At 35.2% G+C, this 22,451-nt stretch overlaps 1 protein-coding gene across 9 annotated transcripts in view; it reads right to left on the bottom strand.

The window, feature by feature from the left end:
• LOC105835685 (small conductance calcium-activated potassium channel protein) overlaps positions 1-22,451 on the bottom strand; it is a 204,332-nt gene that overhangs the window by 56,942 nt on the left and 124,939 nt on the right. For 7 of the 9 annotated variants that reach the window (XM_036287368.1, XM_036287367.1, XM_036287366.1 and 4 more), the window contains one exon: positions 5,021-5,437. The exons of the other annotated variants lie outside the window; for them this stretch is intronic. In XM_036287368.1, coding sequence (XP_036143261.1) covers positions 5,021-5,437 — 417 coding nt within the window. The remainder of the gene's footprint in view (positions 1-5,020; positions 5,438-22,451) is intronic. 9 annotated transcript variants of the gene reach the window in all.

Here is a 22,451-nt window from a genome sequence, read left to right as displayed (position 1 = left end):
CGATATAACCGATTTACATACTTTCGGCAATTATTTAGATGTCTCGACGAAGGAAGATGAAATTCCGAGCAAATTAACATTTTAAATTTAATTCCTACTCTTTCAAAAAGAATCTTATTAAAGATTAATTCTATATTCGCAAAAAAAGCACACGTTGCAGGTTTTTCGAGGAAGGCAAGGAAATGAGAAAATTCGTGTGCTTTTATTAATACACACTTTTTGTTTTTTCTGGTTTCTTATAGCATACTGGATAGTTTGTTAATTTTTGGCATTTTTGCATATAAATAAAAATTGTTAGGTTAAGTAATTCTTACACGTACTTTAACAGCTTCAGAAAGTATTTATATGTGGCTGTTAATTAAAAAAACATGTATATGATTGTTTTGTAATTATAATCGATAAGAAAGAATGCACATTTTTATATAAAAATTAATCACTTTAAAACAAAAGCAACGTAAAGAAAAATACTTTTTCAAAGCTGATGTTTCAAACAACAAATACAAATATAATTTCATTATTGACTGTCTAACAAATTGAGTTTTTCGGTAACCAAAAAAACTTGTTTATTGTGCATAAATGCGGAAAACATATATTAAATTTATGAATAATGCATTTTTTATTAATTATAACATTACAAAAACTTAAAACTAATTACAAGAAATACTTTGAAATATTATTAATAATATTTAAATACTCAACGCAAATATAATAGCGGTGTATCCGCATTCCTCGCATTTTAGCTGAAAATTAAATTGTAATTTTTCTCTTTCAGTTCATTCTTTTAGTTGTCAATAGTAATGAAATTCTTGCAATATAAAAACGAGAACTAGCTAAAAGAAGAACAAGAAAAAAATTCTTCAGCTACAGAAAGAAATATTCATTTCATTCTATACACGAGAGACACCTATGGTCATTCGTGTCCCAGGACGAAGGTATCCTGCATGAAGGACATGTATGAACCGAGACAACGCATTAGACCTGTCTTCTAGATGCTTTTTTTTTTCAAGGTCGGGTTAGAGTTCATTGCTTATTCAAGTGTTCTTAATATTTCAAAAGAAAAGGCGCACAAATGTGCATTAAGGCTGCATTCGCTTTGGCGCTCACAGTGCTCGTAAACATTGCTTTTGCTTAATATTTGACGAACGCAACCTAGATGCTAATATTGTTAATAATTGATTTCTCTTTGTTTCATTAAAAAAAAGATCTCGCTTGAACTCGCTCTTTAAACTCCCTGTTAATGCATTTTGGAGTGCATTTTCTTCGCTTTATCGTCTACTTCGGATGAGATATCTCTTCGATCTCTGCGTCTTTAAACCCGCCGGCTCAGTAACTCGAGGCTCTATCATTCACATTCACGCGGCGGACCTTGTCGTACAAGGAAAGAGTTGTTATCCGTGACAGCGTGAACAGCCCGACCGCATTGATTCTGCCGCTCTCGCGTTGAAACGCCGGCTCCGGGTGGTAGAACATGAAAGGATAACGTTGTGGGATATAGAGAGGGAGGAAGGAGCCGATCTACATCCTGCGAGGATTGTTCGAAAGCGCCGGCGAATGCTGGTATCGTGTATACATTTGTTGACGTGAAGCTCTTCATCTCACGTTGCGCGCGCGCGTGCGCAAAGCTTCTCGAGGCTGAAAAGGAGCCAGAGAGACGGCGGGGTTTCCCTGGGTTTTCGCGATCTGCCTATGTATTGCGTTCCACTTCGTGGAAGAATGTTCCGAAGTACCTCTTTTTTTCGCCCAATACGCGAAATACACACGCGAAGAGCGGTTTTCTTTTCTAAGAAAGAAAGAACTGATTATTTTTTTCGTGGAAATTCGAGATCCAATTAGCGAGGTTAAAAAGGAGAAATTATCGCGTAGCGAACGAAGGAAAATTTTATGTGAAATTCTCGGACTCTAACAAAAGCATTGGCACTTAATTCTCAGAATACACATTTCTAGCAATTTGACGTTTGACTTTGGATTCCGCGAAGAGATGTATTTCATAATCTGCAATTCTCCGAAGGTTGCGTAGTAAGCCTTTGCACTTCACAAAGGGCAAATTCATCCAGTATCAGTCTACTTTGTCCGGTATGCGATTTTAAACATTCGATATTACGGAGGCGGCGACAAAAATAAACGGACGTAACGGCGTCGAAACGGCGTGAGAAACAAAAATCCCTTTGGGCATGAAATCCTATTGCCGGTTTGGCCCTTTTCGATCACCCGTTCAAATCGGCCGCTGTAATATTAACGCAGGAAACATCGCTCTGCACTTTTCGCGCGGTTTCGAGGGTCCTGATCGATGGCGAATGAATTAACGTCTCGCCGCGAAGCCTTCCCGGCCCCGGGCCGATAAATATTCAGCGAACCGTCTCAATCTTCTCTCGGCCTTCGCGATTGTGCGCCCTTATTATTTATCAGCCGCTAATAATTTATTCAGCGAATCCCGCAAAGATACACCGCTATAAGCGAAATGCACAAACTTGCCCGGCAGTATTTATGGGTACACTTCAATGCCGAGCGAACTTGTAAAATGTTACTGGCCGTGTGTATATACGCGGTGGCTCGTGCAAGAATCATCAGTCCTCTAAACGCCGGTTTATCCCACCGTCGCGGCAACTGTTGCACGAATGTCGACTAATTATTCAACGGTGCAATGAAATATGTGGCACGTGTAAACTGCGATAAGTGAGACGTACGATGAATTTTTATTTTACTATCGTACGGTATTTTGTTGCGAGTACTTTCGAGTACTTTGTCAAAATTTAGATTCAGCGAAATGTTTTGCAATTTGCAATCCGTCGAGAGTTTCTGAATTTTGTAGAAGAAAAATTTATCGTTAAATATTAACTTGAGTAGCACCAGTCACTTCGAATGATTAACAATTCGTTATTCGAATTCTGTAAAGTATTATACCTTGCTACTTAAAATTCATTCAAGGAATTTAGTAAGTTTCATAATAAAAAAATTTATAGTATCAAAACGTTATTAATTTTAATGACATAACAATGCATTTCAAACAATCAGCGATTCGTATTTATTAATTTTTAATTCTACAAGTATTATACTCCGCAACTTGTTCTTCGAGAATTTTAGTTTCTGAATTTCATATGAGAATAAAATTTATTCTTTAAACCATTTGAATATATTAATTATTAATTAAATCATCTAGAAAATATTAATTTTACAACAAAACAATTCAACAGTTTGTTATTCATTAATTTTAAATTCCGTTAAATATTATGCTTTGCAATTCGGTCGTAGAAAATTTTGTTTTTTAAATTTTATAAAAGAAAAATATCTCTCAGACTATTGAAGTATTAATTTTAGTAACGTAACAAATCATTTCAAACAATCACTGATTCATCATTCACCAATTTCAGATTCCACGAAATGTCATGCTTTGCAACTTATAAATTATTGAGAATTTTGATTTCTGAATTTTGTAAAAGAAAAATTTAACTTTCAATCTGTCGAAATATTAACTTTATGAACAATTTATTTCCAATACACAACAATTTATTTTCAATAATCAGTGATTTGTTTTTCATAAATTTTAGATTTCATAAAGTGTTGTGTATATTCGAGAGTTTTGGTTTCAAAATTTTAAAAGACAGTTTAATCAAATCACAGAAGTATTAATTTTACAAATCACAATAATTTATTTCAAACAATCAACGTTATTTCCCCAATTTTACATTCTACGAAGTTGAGTTTATTCAGCAATTTGTAGTTTAAATTCTGAACTTTATAAGAGAAAAATTAAAAAAAATTCTAAAAGAGAAATTATCTCTCAATCCTTCGAAATATTAATTTGAATAAAACAACAATTTCTAACTATCAATCAACAAATATTTGGACTTTCCTAAATGATGAAAATTTTATGTAAATGAGACATAAACTCCGCAGCGCAGAAGAGAAATACGTACACTTCTATCTACATGCGTACACACGAAAGCTGCTTCGGCAAATGAATTATTGAATGCAATTATGCGCGCGTTCTCTCTTTCTCTTCTCTGCCATTAATTTCATTACAAATTTCTCAAACGATGATCATGTTTGCGGCATTTTGTAAACAGAAACTAGGAGTTTCTAAGATCGTGACACGTCGTCCCAGCTGTTTAACTTTTGAATCGCCAACGAGTTTATTCCCCGTACGTGAACGATCCAAGACGAATTTCCGTTAGTCCCGGGGAAAGTTTGATTGGTCCATTAGCGTCAAGTGAAAGTTTATTAGACCCCCGAAGTATGAGATCGTATGATAATGCATTAGTTGCGAACGCAACACTATCGCGTGGAAAATTTTGTACTAGTTATAATTTTTTAAAAGTTTACGATATACGCAACATGTGTATACAGCAGGAAGGAAATAAAACTGATTGAATATTCTTCCATCGGAAAATGATGTCGTCCAACGCTAATCATTCTTGCTTTTCTGCATTATCATCTCACCCTACCCTCCTGCTAAACTTCAATCGTGCGTCCCAAGTTTACACAAACTTGGTCCCAAGGCTTAGGCAAGAGATAAGAGAGTTTATCCTCAGTCTTGTAATTGCGCTGTATTATGTAAGTTAGAAAATAGGATCAACAATGATGTCGAGGAGTCAGGAAGACTTCGAGGAAAATTAGTTGTACCTATGTTACGTGGGATTAAGAGGCGTATCACGGATTTAGTTCTGATTCACTCGCGGTTTGCGTTTCTTTGCCTCTCCCGCGCACTCTACAAGCGAAATATCTTTGGAAGGATTCTAACAGAGTTAGTTAACGAAGATAGTTTCGTTTAGAGACACACTATAATCAGAGTCTAACCATAAGACAGCCAGTTTTAACTGCATGGTTTGCGCACTCTTTTTCGTAACAGAGAAAGAGAGACACACAAAGAGGTAAGAAAAAGAAAATAAAAGAAAAAAGCACTTAGGGGTATATTCTTCTCGCTCCTGATTCTCGCGGGATCTCGCCTGTACTTGCCTCATGGCCAGACTCTGATAGTAGCTTCATTTGAACACGCCGCGGACGGCAATGATGGGACGCTTACCTTGGTGTAAACGCCGGCGCTGGACAGTTCGTTTTCGACGACCATCATGATGATGCCGAACATGCCCATCACGAGGGCATAGTCGCTGATGCGCTTGCGCTTCTCGAAGAGAGCCTTCCGCCTGCCCAGCCGGTAGCCGACGTTCGGCTTGTGCTTGGACCCGGGCCCGATGCTGCCACCGCCGGACTGGCCCTTCAGGGAGCCGCCGCCGCCGGCCAGCATGCGCTCGTCCATGTAACGGGGATACTCGGAGTGGACGCCCACGAGGGCGATGCCGGCGTCCTCGCCGGCACCGGCGCCTCCGGCGCTGCCGCTGCCGGCAGCCGCCCCGGCCACCCCCGCGCCGCCCCCGCCGGCCACCCCGCCGCTGTTCTTCATCGCCCCCGGGATCGAGAGAGTCGACACTGGCTTCCGCAGCTGGAACAGCGGCGAGCAGGAGCACGATTAGGATGAGAGTACCTGTGCTCGTCGTGTCGTGCATTGCCGTGCGTGGTAAAGCGTGCAAAAGCGACGCGGCCGCAAAAAAAAAATATATATATGTATATAATACGCTACTTCTATCCCGCGTAATTACGCTCACTTCGACCCCGCAATTCCCCTTGCTCGGCCTCGAATTCGTTTCAGAAATTCAGTTAATTTGTCCTCCCAAGGGAGGAAGAATAGCGTAACTCGCGCTTGTGTGGGAAAGCGCGATGGAACGCGAGCGCCAGCACACGGGAGTTGTACGAGTTGCGTAAGTGAATCAAAGCGGTGAACCGAGTGTACTGGAGTCAAAGGAATTAATCGGAAAGGTGACCGAAAGGGAGTTCTTTTAACTTGCAAAAAAGTTTTCTCTTCTTTTCTCCAAATGTCCCCTCGCTTTCCGAGTTGCATGGGAATCAATATTCGCAAATTGAAGGGTTCACCGTTATAAAAGGAAAGTTCCCAAAGTGGCGGAAATAGGTTTCGATTCTCCTAACATTCTTTCCTTCCCCTCTCATTTTCCAGAAAAAGCAACTCAACATCGAAATAAATGACCGTCGCAGGAAAACCTAGCTCTGTCTTATTTTATTTGCGATTATACAATTCTGATTTATCGGGCAAAGCGTAACGCCGGCGTGGGTGGTTGCGTAAAATCTTCTCGAGGCCTCTCGAAAGGCCGGAGAGATGGTTTCCGATCGATGAGAATTATTTCATCTCTGTTCATCCCAACGATGGTACGAGTTAACAAGTGTCTCGACATGCAGAATTTTTTCCACACACACACACACACACGCGCGCGCCGATTTCTCGCGTGTAAAGCGCGAGGTGGGGTTCATTAAAAAATTTATCGCTTCATCGGAGAGGGATTCCTGTGTAACAAAGTGCGCCCTTAATTGCGACCGCGTCCGGTTGAAAGAGCCGGGGGATTGAGCGTCGGAATGGTTGTTTTGCGAATTTCGCGTTTCAGGCCGGCTTTCCGACGGCGTAAATAAACGCGAGCTACAGAAGATTACAATGCCGGTATAAAGAAAAGGCAAGAATTGCCTTTCTTTCCCCTTAAAAACAAACAAAAAATTCATTCCCGCCGTTTCCCAACTCCGTGCTATCACAATACAAATTGATCGATTGCCACGAAGTAAATGCATTCTAATGAAAAAGACTAAGCATGCGTGTTTTTATTGCATTTCTCAATCCTGAGTCCAGGAATGCTCTTTAAGCTGCAACAGTAGCTTGACCTATCTTTATATCTAGCGAATTAAACGCAAAATTAAGTTCATACTTATAAACTATTAATATCGAAAAAATTAAAAAAGAATGTTAATATTTTTATAATATAGATTTATTACAAGAATGAACTTTAACGTGAAACAAAAGGTCATTAAAATATTCAATGTCGAAAAAAGGTACAAGGAGCTTGTAATATTATAATGTATAAAATGCAAAAAATCAAACAAGACAATTATGCAGAAAAATACATGAAATAATAACTTATCACTTTTTTAAATACGTAATACTAAAAACTATATACGTATATAAACTTGTAAAAATCAATATCATAAGGAAAGATCAATAATTAGTTATGATTAAAAAAATATATATATACAACAAACATTTTATTTAATTGTAAACATTTCAAAATTGTTAAATGTTATTTAAATTTATAAAAATATAATAGTACAAGAAGTTGCTTCTCAAATTATCTTTTTATATTTTGTTATTTCTATATGTTTATAATTTAAACTCAACTGTCTACTGCAAATAAGCAAAACATACACATTTCTTAAGTTACTTAAGTAATGTGCTGGCTAAATGCTATTATATGTAAGTGTTTTAATCCTAAATAATTTTATAGAATTTTTTCACACCCAGCATCTTCAAAACGAAGTATTTGAGATTACATTATGTTCATGTTGTGAACTTTTCTTCATAAAATAACTTCTAAAAATTAATCCTTAAGAAAAATTAACCCTTATTGAATTTAAACACTAAGTATTTTCAAAATGACGACTATCTAAACTTATGCAATAATCAGGACGTAATCTTAAGAATTATTGAATATACTTTTTCTTAATTAATAATTGTAACTGTGCCTTTAGAAGTTTCATAAATTTCTTTCATAGAAATGACCAAATATCGAAGTTATTAAACTAGTAGAATTATCAGCTTTTTATTATATTTACTTTTACAAGTAATAATGGAGGTATTAGAAATAGTCCTTAATATCACCTTCTTCTCTATTCTTTTGCCACTATATACTTAAAAAAAAAAAAGATTTCTATTTTAAAATAATATTTTGATTGATTCTATTCTACAGTCGTTCATTACAAAATAATAGTTATTTAATTATTATATCCATTACCTCCCATATGTCAAAATATTTCTCAGTAATTAATTAAATCGAGTATTACGATATTATTAAAAAGAACTATAATAGTGATGTGAAACTCATCGCTGGAGGATAGTATACACTACATTGCGTCGGATCTGCGTTACTTCCGTTCGTATCGAGGATTGGGAGGAAATCTGAGCGCACCCCGCGTCACGTGAGCTCGCCGTCAATGTCCGTCTCCCGTCTGTGCACCATCCGATTCCGCTTCGTGCATATCGGATGCACCGGGCGCTTCGCTTACCGATGCACGGGGCGCATGCACCTGTCTGCACCTGTCGGTGTATGGGGATCGTACGTATATACATACATACATACATAATACATACATAGGTATGTACCCACGCGGGACTCTACGCGCGCGACCTATCGATCCCCCGCTATATTTTCCGCGCTCAGCGTGTCTCCTATCTATATGCGAGAACGCGCGTTTCGCCAACGCGTGTCCGAGGGACACATTCGTCCGTGTGTGAGTTTCTCTTCGCGTCCGCAACGCGGCGCACCGGCTATATTTACGTTCAATTTACATCCGCGCGCATGATATCCCTTTGCTGTTTCTTCCCTAACCCGTGGGAACGGACAAAAGCGGGCAGTTCGAAAGGCGTTTAATGGGATCGATTGTCAGAATTCGCCGGCCGCGGTTGATTCGCAGAGGAATTTCGCGCATTTGATTAAACTGCAGCCGCGAGTTCCGAGAGCGCGTGTCATTCTTCGCGTTCGCACGCAACGGCGGCCAATTATGGTCGAGAGGGTGGTCAGCGACAACAGTCATCGGAATGCACCGACGGCGGTAGGGAGATTTCGCGCGACATGACCCCGTGACCTTTCTCACCGGTCGAGAAGGGAGGAGGAGGAGGAGGAGGAGAAGGCGGATAAGGGTGGAAGACTGTGTTATTGGGGGAGGACAGAAAGGGGGACGCAGGGACGGAGTGGTAGTCATGGAGACCGTCCCGAGAGGCTTCCTTAATTCAAAGCTTGATTGGCTCAGGCAATCTTAAACTTGTATATGCTCGATAAAGTTCTCTCTTTCTCGCCCTCGCTTTCGCGATTGCTCACGACCGCGGTAAAGAAGCAACACACAGAAGAGGCTGCCAGCAGGCGTTTCCACATCATCTCGCTCTCTCTCCTCGGAACAACGGCGAAGGGCGCGGGAGCACCATTCCGGCATTTCCAAGCCGTTTCAACCACCCTCAGATCGATCTTTAAAGTTGAAATGTTAAAACCGGAAGCGCTTTACGAGGGAACTATCGTGTAATAGAGCGCCATAATAATTCAATCAAATCGATATTCCTCTTAATCTATATTTCAAACATAAATTCAGTAGTAGGATCAGATTATAATACTAAATGGCTATCGACCGACAATTATACAAGCCCAAACTATTTCGTTCCAATTCTAAAGTTTAGTAAAATAAAACTTCGGAAATTAAAAGAAAAAAAATAGTTGCGGTAACCCTAATATTATTATAATTTATAGTCATTTTTGGACTCAACCATATTTTTATAGTTATTCAACAATATAAATTATAGTTTGTTTAAACTATATTGAAGTTTTTATGACATTATAACATTAATTTGTATAACTTATGATTGTCATAAAATAGAGAATTTAATCTAGTAAGTTGTACCATAAAACAATTATTAGAAATTTCCACTATAAGCACATTGTTATTATCAATATTATAGTAATAATCACTATAAAAATATTTTTTAATATAATTATTTTACTATGTAATTATAATCACACACTTTTTTCTCAGCGTATATTTTATCTTAATTTTAATAAAATAAACCAGATTTTTCAAGCATCTCGTTTAAATACCAATAAATTACCGTTGTGTATCATTATTACTGAATAAATTTGAAGTAATTTTATCTAGTGGTGCCGATTTTAAGATCAGAGTCGGATGAGAGTCGAGATAGTAAGTGTGGCTTACGAACGTACACTTACGTGTGTTGTCAATGTGTGCCCCCATCCCTTCTAATTACTCTCGTCTGACTCTGAGCTTGAAATCGGCACCATTGGGCCAACCGTATAGAAATGCTAATTGATTAAAAACATTTTCGAAACTCTCTTACTAAAAAGAAAATAAAAACAATTGTAAATATTTATATAACGTTAATATACAAAAATTGAACAACTATCTATTGAATGATCAAAGCAGAATACATACATATGTGCAATATACATATCGGATAAAAAATTGTCAATACTAAATTTTCAGTACTACAAATATCTAACTCGAATGTGAAAGAATAATCGATGTTACATAAAATGACCTGGATAAAACGATAGAAGGGCTCATAAAAGTATTTGGGAGTTAATACTACAGTTGTAATAAAAATATTTTGCTCTCCATAAATTTTGTTACTAATCAACAAAAATTGAGGTAACTTAATGTCGCCAGTAATTATAGTCAAAGAATTTGTTACTAATCCTTTCATATAAACCTTGTAATTTGTTCTTGAAAACCTAACACGATACATAAATTAGAGATCAGATTCACTTTCGGCATTCAAAAATCTACACAAACATTTAATTACATTGCAAGATCAGAGAAAACTGTTTTCGGTAGTATACTAATACTGTTGATTATGAACGGTTAGATTAACGTGATGTGTAATTAACAGTTTAATTTACGATGTCATTCCCTGTGTGTAATTTTGTTCGTCACTCTTTGTTCGTTGCAATTTAATTTTTCTTTTTACTTCCGTTATACTCGTACCTCTGCCTCCGTTCTCTCATTAGCTTATTATATTTTAGTTATTTATACGTACTGTTACTTTGTCATCATTCTGAAAGGGACTGTAGCCTCGCGAGTATCTCGCGACTCGGTTCCCACTGAATTGAATTGAATTAATTTCCTCTCTGAACCCTCAATCTATCCACTCTCCTTCGCCCCTTTCTGCCCGTCGACGTCTAATAAAGTCAACTTTCTTCCCGCGAAGCCGCAATCTTTCCGGCGACTGCAGCTTCCTCTCGCGCGAGAAAAGCGATAAAACTGTCCGCTACCGCGGAGAAATGGAGACGGAGATAAAGGAAATGGAAGGAAGGGAAAGGAGGACGAGGGAAGAAGAAGAAAGATGGAAATAGTGGAATATGATCTCCGCGTCGTATATTTGTCGAGTATTCGATACTCGCACTCGGGTTTCACACTCGACTAGGTCCGTTGTCGATATTATGGTGTCGGGCTAGTAAGAAAGCAGCGCAAGTTGCACAAAATCAAGGAAAGATCAGTTGAGCGCGCACGGTACCGGTATTTGCGGTTCGGTTGTTACACAACCTCATCGCGACTCCTGGAGTTAGTACTAAATTTAACGTCCTCCAATTCCAATTCGTCCTTAGCTATCGTTTGATGTCCTTTATATTACTCTATACATAAGATGTTACAAAAAGCTACAGTGTCTCATTGACAGAGTCTTCCAATTTAGAATTGATTTTCTTTAGCAAAGACATTCGATCGTTTTGCACCGTCTTATATAAAGGCAAAAGAATAAAATGTTTATACAAAGTATTTCATTTTAGGAGGTACAGTCGATTATTTTGAAAAAAAAGTATTTTTGAAAAAAATATTTCAGATAAAAATCTCAAGGAATAATTATAATAAAATCAATTTTCCAACGAATCGACATTTTTCGAGATTATATTAAGATTATTGTCATTTTTTTTTAAATTATATTGTACACTATTTTTACACATAGAAGAGATATAATTCGTTCAGTTATTCTGTATATAAAGTATTACTGGTGTTATCTAAAAATTAATAGTATAATAATATAATTTATGAGATATTTTATTACTATATTTATATTTCAACTTTATATTTTGATATAAAGTTGATAAAACAAGTATCGTGTAAGCTACTCATTTTTTGCACATATTATACTTTAATGTGCACAGAATAATGGGGTAAATTTTGTTTATAAAACATTAGCGTTAACGATGGATCAAGATACGGAGACAACCCTCTTATAACTTTCTCGAAGAGAATATCCGTGAAAGCTTTAAAAGCATAATCAATTATTGTAAAGAAAACATGCAGTTGCTTTTCAAAAAAGATACATAATTGCATATTAAATAATTTTTTTCAAATATTCCTAAGCATATATAATTATATAAGTATACTATAAAGAGAGTTGAAAAGTAACTCGTTATTTGTAACAAACTACAGTTATAATTACTTTTTTTAATAAGTAAAATTTAATTCATTATTAATTACATTTTTCGGTTACTAGTAATCAGTTTAGTAATTACTTTTAAAGTTACTTTATATACTTCTAATTTATTTGCCAAAATTTGGTTGCAAAATAAAATGATAAATCATCTCTTCTGAGAAATGCTGTCGTATAAATATTAAAATGGGGACTTTATTATTTAAAATAAATTTTGAACCATTACAATGATTTTATCTTAAAGTGAACTTGGCATTATTTAGTTTTTAATCTAAAAAATATTGATCTTATAATTTCCCAAGTGTATTTAATTATTAATTCTCATAACATATTAATATGTTTTGTTTTCAAGTTCTTAAAATAACTATAATTTATCATGTATAAAATAATGTAACATATGTAATCGAACGTATAAAAGAAAATAATTTAATGTTAGAAATAGAAGTTTTATTCTATTCTAAAATAACAATATATAAAATATTACAAAAAATTTACATAAAAGTAATTGAATAGTAATAACTTCTGTGTTCTGGAATGATTATAATTTACTTTTCAGAATAGTTTCGATAACTTTAACGGTAAGTAATTACTTTTTAAGAGAAAAAATTCTAATTGTAACTAATTACTTTTACAAATGTCTGCAATCTTAATATAAATATAGATATCTTGATTATAAATTAATATTTTAATTAATTAAATTATACGTATATATACATATATATCATTCATGTAACATAATGATATAATTAAAAAATTGTCATTTGCAAATTTACATTAAAATTCTTTCTCTGATGAGAATTGAATATGCTGAATAAAGAATTATGATATTTTATTCCTCTATAATCAATTACAATGTATTATTTCAAAGTCGGATTAAAAATAATAAGTGATTTAACGTTTTAAAACATTTAAACTGAAAAACATTGTTGAGTTATATCGCACAACTGAGCGATATACATTTAGATTTCTGAAAACTGTTAATTCACTTCAAAATTCCCAGAAAACGTTAAACGTGATAGTTTGCTGTCGTTGACAGATGCGTTTGCAACAGAAATTCAAAACCTTTTCTCTACCAAATAGAAATTCACCACCGGGAGGATCAATAAAATTTCCCGATTGAATTCCTGAATGGATCAGTTAATGCCGGTGCAATGTCGCCTTTAATTCCCGCGACCGCGAATGCCGTACCGGCAATAATTCCGCGGCGATAATTCGCGGCCGTTATTAACCCGTTACTTTCGCACGACGGGAGCAATGGCTCATTCGGTGAGGACCACGTCGCGTCGAAGCCCATTGCAAAACAGATAACAATAATTGCGGGGGAAGGGAAAAGGGGCGGGAGAGGAGACAGTTTGCCGCCGTTTTTAGTCAAGCGATTCCCATCTCGTTCCAGTTTTCGGTGTCTAACTGTAAAACACCCTCGCACACGCGCGCGGAAGAAACATACCCTCCCCACTCTTCTAACCGCCCCCTCTGTGTGTGCCCACGAACATAATCTCTCTAATGGAACCGCGAGATAATACCCCGGGTGGAGATTAGTGCTTCGCGGGGAGCGCCGCGTATAACTGGTGACCAATAATTCAACAGATATCACGGGTATACATATATAATGTTATCTCCGCGTACTAGATGGATAAGTTTCACGTTCCCGTTATTTCTCTCTCTCTCTCTCTCTCTCTCTCTCTCTCTCTCTCTCTTTTTCTTTCCGTGTGTAACATTAAATCGATAAGATCGAATCGAGTTGACGATACACACACGTCGGAGACCTCGTTTCCCACCCCCAGGCTTTTTTCCCGTTTATCCCGCCGTTTTCGCTGACCGCCACACGCCGCTCGTGTTATCTCACAAAATAACCCAACTTCGTTTAATTCCTTGTTACCGTTTCGTATCAATATTGACAAAATCAGACTGCGCTATGTTCCAACTTTTTTAACTCCCCCGAGAAATTGGCGTGCCATTACCAGCGAGCCAGTACGGGAACCATGCCAAATGAGTACCACGTTAATGGGCGCCCCTCCCCCCACACCGCTATCTATTTTAATAAAATACGGTTGTCTCTGCCGTTTCTTTTCCACCATTTTTAGAACCTCCGTCGTTCGTAATTGTACAATCTCAATTCAGTGTAACGTAAAAATTCATGTATTCGAAAATTACGAGATAGCTCTCTTTGATAAATAAATAACGACCTCTATTATGTCACATAAAATGAATAAATGTTTGACAAATTTTCGACCATCGGACAAGATGTTCTTGTACCTACAGTAAAACCTGGTTCTTGTTGAAATTATTGTGTTGACTTTTAACATATTCAAGCATTATTTAACATAGTGTGTTATTTAAATATTTGATTATGTTAAATTAATATTCAATATTCTTAAATGTTAAAATAACACAATTTATTGGCGAACGAACAAATATAACGTAAATTAAAACGCAAATTTTAAAAGCAAATAAAACAAGATAAAATGTACGCGTCAACATATTCTAAATATTAATTTTACTAAAGAAATATGCATGCTTCTCCACAATTTATTACATTTCTTGCGTAAATTTTTTACGTGACATTACATTTTGATACATTTATCTCTTGTGTTAAATTAGAACAAAAATTAAACTGAGTTATACGATATATGTTAAATTTAACACAACATTTTCAGAGTAAATAAAAATAAAGCTGCAATAATATTTTTTAATTTTACATATTTTATGTTTTCCAGCTACGTTGTAATTACTGTTTGATATTTTATGTCAAAGCTAAAAATATAATCGCACTAAATCGATACGTGTACAACTTAACATTGTTAATGATCAACTTAAAAAAAAAACGTTACTAGTTAATAATAAAAAATATCATTCCAGCGTACAAACATTTTTATTAAACACAAAGTCTCGACGGTCAGAAATGTCAAGGTAAACCCTGACAGCTCGTTCGATTGTAAAAGCGATCGGGAATTCTGCAAGGCGGAAATGTCGATTTTGCCTCTCACATGTTTATTAGGAAATCAAAGTAATGCTTTTCTCATATGGCATAACTCGCGTCGATACGGGTCGATCGCGAATACGTGACAGCAAGGGGATAACACACGAAACACGCGATGTCAGGTAAGTCCCGGTTAATCGGCCATCCAGTACGGATTGTCGGAATTAATTCGGGCTCTCGGCGGGAAATTCCACAACGCGCCGCAACTTTGTTAATCGAACGCGGACGTGCGTCGAAAATTGTTCGGGAATTATCACGCGCCCCGGCGCGTTACGGCAAATTCTGGGGAAATGGTCGCGGGAGAGTGGCTAGACGTGGAATTTAACAAAGATATTACGACTTGAGGCGCGCGCTTATTAATTTCGCCGTCGCGTTTCAGAAATGTTCGGAAATTTCGCCGACAGAAAACTACTTTCAAAGTAGCGATTTCAAAGTTACACAAATCATCCCATGAAATTAATATGACGGAGTTAAATATTAATTAATAAGACTTTGTTTGTTTCGCTGGGAAGCTACAAAGCATACGTTATTCATATCTTTCCCTTTATCGTTTATTTTTATTTTATTTGTCATCGTTCCGCACTCTTTGATGTTTGAAATAATGGAAGAATTATAAAAACAACTTTTTTTAAATTACTTTGCAAAAAAGAATACGCGTTTAATTTAAAAAATAAATATTTCGGCAAATTTACATTTAAAAAGCCACCGCTTATGCATAAAAAAAACGAGTTTCCACCATTAAGAATATGTCCATTTAGAGACAATAAGTACAACGAGAAACATATTTTAATTATTGCAACATTTTGTTGAAATTAACTAGAATTTCTAGTTATCATAATTTGATATTTTATAACTAAAACATTTGACTTAACAACAAAAATTTGATTTGCATTTTCAAATTGACTCTATAAAATTTCTACTTATATTAATATTTAAAAAAGAAAATTGCAATTATTATAATTATAATGCATGGTCATTCTTTATGACATCTATACTTAATTATTTTAACCATTCAAATTACAGGTATTAATTATTATCACTACGTAAGTAAATGTTAAGAGAAAATATAGTTACATATTCATTATAATTATAATTGAATTACTACATAAAAATATTTATTTTATTCTTAAAATTTAACTTTAATTTTTTTAATTATCATAATTTTTTCAGTGTTGTTACTAACATTATGGCAATAATAACTTTAAAAAAATATATATATATATATATAAAACTCCTAAACATATATTATTATTTTATCATCAATATTATTTGACTTTTATAAATCTTTATATTTATTCTAATAATTATGTTGTTATTTAAAAATATATACGATTGTTTTCATTATGTATCAACGAGTTTGTAAATCACTAGTTACGAATACCAAACACTTTTTTCTAAATTGATGTTTCTCACTGAAAAATGACTTTATTAAATTTGATATTATTATTCACTTTTGATATATTGAATAGAAAGCAATTAATTATACTCATCTAATATTCTGATATTTTGATTCGTTCATTTTCCAGCAGATGCAGATTCCGGTCGAATCTATCAAATTTCCAATTTCCGCGCAACTAGATTTTTTTCCAGTATAACTTGTTGAATCAGTATAAATAACTTTTTCCCTGGTCGTTTTCGCGCGCACGCGCGCGTGCGTGCGTGTGCGGTGGAGATTGACTCGAAATTAAAAAAGAAAAGCGACGCGAGATTCACCAGATGAATTATTCCATATCCGAATCGTTCGAGGTAAAGAGAAACTTCCGGCTGTTAGAGTTCATCGTCACGTAGCAGAAATAGATACCGACGCGGGATCGAAAGCTGCGAACAATCAATTCGCCAAGCGTTACCTAACGAAGTTTACTTTAAGGAGCGGGCACTTCCCAGCGAAATTGCCGGCGTTACCGGTGGACGATGCCGATATATATAAAGTACGTGCTTGGCGCGAGTTTTTCTTTAACGCGGAAACTTCGTTTCGCGGCCATCGGAGAAGATTACTCCGAGGGAAAGCGCCTGGAAGGCGCGAGGATCGGCCACGCAATTTTCCAACGGAGCTCACAGCCTCCCACGGAGCTTCTCGATAATATTTTCCGAGTCACTCGCGCAACGGCAATACATGTCGCTTCCGGTTGTTTTTTTTTTTTTCGTTTCTTCTCCGTGGGAGGGTTTCTTCATCTTCCCCCGGTCTCTCGAATTGGATTGCACGTTCCACGGATTTATTACGCTTCTCGCTCTCGCCCCGGAGGACTTGGAGAGACATTGACTAGCAATCTGAATATCGTGCAAGAAGAGGTAATTACAACGTCTACCGAGAGAGGCGGAATCACGCTCCGCCGTTATATGGAGAATCCTGAGCATCCCGAAGTCATTGAGGCATTAAATCTTCATCCCTTTGAGCTTAAAAATTTAGGACCACCCCCGGATCCTCGATTCTAAATCTCTGAATTTTGCATCTCTTTTTTTTTCTAGAAATGTTGTCGAATTCCCGGGGTCTTTAAATTTTCACCCAGCGCGGGTAGGAAAGGAAAGGGGGAAGCGGGACGCCTGCAAAGCTTTAGAGAAGCCTCCGGAGTCTCCTGACCGCATTGCTACGTATACAGCTTCCGTGTTACCGCCTCTCGCGCGCTCGCGTGAGCCCCAATCTACCTGGGGATTAAAGGAAAAATATATATTCCGGCGTGCATTCGCGCGCGAATGGGAAACGTAGGGAAAGCGGAGGCAATTTCCAGCCGAGCTCGCCAGCTATTGCCTTCCTGTTACGGACTCTCCCCTTTTGTTGCCTTCCAACCTTCTTTTTTTGTTTCCACGTCGATTTCGCGGGAATAGATAACCGACGGTGAAAATAGTTCCCACGGCAAAAGCATCGAATCGAACGAAAGACTAAAAAGTCGTACATTTCACATTTCGCGTCGTAAAAGCTCATCGAATCGACGATGTGTTCGCACGATTTCTGCGCGCAGTATCGAAAATTTTAAGTAATCACGAAGAGATTTCTCACGCTACCTGAGAAAAAAATTATAATCAGACTAACAAGATTAAGTAAATGTTGGTGGAAATAAATAGAATTTCTGCTTGTTATTATACAATAGTCAAATCTTTCAGAATGCAACTAGAACATTTAAATGCAATAACTGTAAAGACTGGTTAACATTTTCTGATTGGTTCTACAGAGCTTCTGGTGCATTATAAAATTTTTCATCGATATTCTTAATTAAATGCTTTTTCTGGCGAGTTTTCAAATTGGAATCGAAGAGGAGAGCAAATGAAATTATATTATACACCCTGAGAATAAAAAATGGTTATTATAATTTAATTACAATTTATAGTCATTTTTTATGTCAATCATATATTTATAGTTATTTTAATCATGCAGATTATAATTCTTAGTTATTATTAATATGTAAATAGAGTAAGCAAACGTTAAAAATTTAATTATGTTCAATATAATTGTGATTAAATTTATTATAAAAACATTTATTCTTTTATCATTCTTATCTTGACGTCATTGTAATAAGATTTGAAATTATCATAACTTTTACTAATTTTTTCTATAATTAACAGTGCATAAAACAATTATGAGCATAAATTTATTACTATTATGACGTTATAACAATAATAATTATTAAAATGAAGCTTTTAACCACGCATAAACTTTTTTTTCTCAGTGCAGTACAATTTTTAATTCTGTACAAAAATTAATTCATCTAATAATTCTTACGAGAATTTTGATTTGTTTCGAGCATACTGGTTGAATCTATCAGATCCATAAACCTGAATACATAAAGATCAATCAGAATCTTTGATCACCTCAATCAAAACCATGCAAATAATCATATTTGTCAATTATTTTAATGATAATTATCATTATAATTATAATTATAGATCGTTCATCAAACTGTCAGGTCGTCATACCGATATTTCATTGTCAGATTAATTCAACTATCTCTTCGTTTTAGAATATCGCGTGAGAACAGACATTTATTTACTGCTTTAACTGAACGGCTGGACACAGTTTCTATGGCATTACGCTTGAATCCCTTTCCGAATACTCGAATTTATTCCCCGTCCGTGTCTCATACGGAGGCCCTCGATCAAGATTTAAGGCGGTCGCTTTAAGGATGGTATCAGCATAAAGAAATAAAGCGACAACAGTTGAATATAGATAGGTCTCTTTGCCTGGTATCGAGCCATCGACGAAAGCGGGCTCGTGTCGACCGTCGGTGGGCGCGAGTAATGCCGGCGATCAATCGTACGTAGGTCGCATTGTTAAATTTTTAATCTCGTTTATCCCGAGTCAAGGGCAGACCTAGGGGGAGAAGGAGACGGCGAGCTAGAAAGACGGAAAGACAAAGAGATAGAAATCACTCAATGTCTACAGCCATATATAAGTTACGAGGATGTCGGGGGTTATCTTCTTTTAATAAACAAAAGAATCTGAAACAAAAGAATCACTGAAAGGGTTAAACGACTGCACTAATCTTTAAACAATTGTTGCCCGCGTCATTTATTTTATTTACTTCCTTTCCTCGGGCCCGCGTGAAATCCATGGCTCTCTGAAATTTTAGGTTTTCTAGTCGCGAGTTGAAAAGTTTTGGAATTGCGCCTTTCTTCCGCGCAATTACATCTAAATGCGAAAACTACGCGATATTATGCGACGGGGCAAATATCATTTAAGGATAAAGAGCCCACGGGCCGGGACACTCGCTAATCTGGGGTAATTCGATAGAGCGATAGAAGCGAAGGAGGGAACGCGGCGTCGACCGTAAAGTTTCTCCCCGGGAAGAAGTGAAATCTCAAAAGGAGCAATGTAAGAAAGTGTGGCAGGACAGTCTCTTAATTACAGCCCGCCCCCAACAATCCGCGGAAGCGAGTAAGCACTTTTAATGAAGAACTCGCGATAATTCACTCGGCCCTGATAGCCGAGCATCCGTCAACCGGAACTTTGCTCCGGCGAAATCGCAACGCCGGCGTACTTTTTTGGAGCCCCGCCACGGCAAAGAATTTAATTAACTAGTCGATGGATGGACGAAGTCCTCGCTGAGAATATGTAATTCTCCGTCTGCATAAATTATCTCGCCTCTGGGAACCACGCGCTCCCACGTCCGAAACTGGATCAGCGAGAGAACATAAAATTTCCGATTTTTTTTTGACCCGCACACCGAATGTCATATACGCGGCACGACAGGATTCATTGGATTCGTCTTCGTTAACTATTTTCAGGTCAAAATATCACGCGTACAAGATGAACAATTTTTCGCATGTCCCGAATAATCTAAAAAAATGTTTGTGTTAATTTAACAAGATACACTTGAAAAGTAATATAAACAGTAGAAAAAAATTAACATGAAAATGTATCACTTTGATACAATTGACGAGCAAGTTGTGGGAGTATATTTAATAGGAACAATTTAAATTTCAACATATTAAATTGAAAACATGTGTATTTTTTATTCATTTATCTAAAAATTTACGTTTTAATTTTATATCGTTTTATTCGTGTTATCTGTTCAGTTGTTTGTAAACAATTTTATACTAAGAATAATGAATATTCATTTAACATAAAATATTTGAATAACGCAATAACATTATTTTAAATTAACACACAAATATCTTAAAAAGTAAACACAAACATTTTAACAGAAAACAACATAAATGTAAAATGTTTTTTACTGTGTAAATATTGTCTACATATTATAATTATTTTTTAATTGGATTTACATTTTGTGTTAACAGGATACATGTTAAAAAGTACAAATACAGTAAAGAAAATTTAATTGACGTACTAACAATTTAAAAAAAATAATAGAAGGATAACCAAATGCAAGATTTTTTGTTTTAGCTTAATAAATATTGAGATAAAAAAAATAACAATAACTCACAGAAGTAACAATAGATTTTTAGCAGTTCAAAAATTTTAAACTAAAATTTTCGTAAATAAAGAAGAAAATTTTAATACAACATATATTATACTATCCAATAACATTTTACACGAATGCGAAATTACTTCCGACATATTTTGGTCTGATAACCATGAATTCATTGTCAAAATTTAAATATTACATCACAGTTTTAAGAAAAATGGCAAAAAATGACGATTTTGAAGGTTTTTATAATGTTGTAGCATCAGCAGTAAATTTTTCACATGTAAAATACGACGGAAATAACTGTACGTTATGCAACACGTGTTGCACAATGGTATTGGACAATATAATAATCTTTAATGGAATTTTCCGCTTTATTTATAAAAAGTTTAGTTTGAAAATTGTTATTGTTAAAAATATAATGTTATTTACATATATTTTTAATATATAATAATATGAAGTTAAATCAATGAAACTTGTATTGGATTATCCGTTTATTAATATTTTTAACAAATCGTTAAAATGTACTAATAAAATTTCCTACATTGTAATGCCTAAAAAAATGTTAAAACACATAACGTGTATTACTTTGACACAATAAACAAGCAAAATGTGAAAAAATTTTTTTTCAATAAAATTGACATTTATGATACGTTAAATTATTAATATAAGTACATTTTATTCATTTATCTTAGAATTTATGTTTTAAAATAACATTACTATTATGTTACTTGTTCACATATCCACAAATTGTGACAGTATAATACTAAGAATATTGAAAGTTTATTTAACACAAAGTATTTGAATAACGCAATTATATTACGTTAAATTTAATTAACAGTTTAATTTACATTCGTGTATCTTAAAATTTTAACACAAAAGTTTTAATGAGAACCAATTTTAAAATAAATACAAAATATTTTTGATATGTTGCTTACATGTTATGATCACTTTTGAATTGGACGTATCTAGATATCATAAATATTAGACATTATGATATTTCAGCTGCATCTGACAGTTCGGCATTTGTAAATGTCAACAATATAATGTGGCAAATTAAATTACAAAACTAAAATATAAGAAACAGTCTGTGTTAGAGTAATTGGTATTAAATTAATACTCTGTGTCACGTATTTTTATATCAGACCGATTTTTTAAACTTTGTGCAGCGATTTGTTGACTCGCTGATTATGAATTAAAAGTTTTTTAATTCATAATTTTTTTTCATACTTTTTAATTCATATTTTTAAATAGTTAATTCAATATAACTTTCTCATAATTTAAAACTTAATTTTCATAAAAATGTATACATACATAAGGTTTTTAGAGGTAGTTAAATCTGAATTTAAGATCAAAGTTTTGAATTTCAAAAATCCTAGACGGTAGAATTACTAATATAGCGAACCAAAACAAAAAATAATTTTATTAATTTGGGATTTGTTTTCTAAATTTATTTTTAATCAGTTTAATTCTACCATTTCTTGGACTTTTAATATTTCAAAATATTGATTTGGATACAGCAATAAAAAAACCCAGAAAACAAGTCGCAAAATAAAACCATTATTTTTGATCT

Source organism: Monomorium pharaonis, chromosome 5 (genome assembly GCF_013373865.1).
Source record: "Monomorium pharaonis isolate MP-MQ-018 chromosome 5, ASM1337386v2, whole genome shotgun sequence".
Taxonomy (NCBI): domain Eukaryota; kingdom Metazoa; phylum Arthropoda; class Insecta; order Hymenoptera; family Formicidae; genus Monomorium; species Monomorium pharaonis.
Note: the sequence above shows the minus strand (reverse complement) of the source record. Positions and strands in the feature narration are given on the sequence as shown.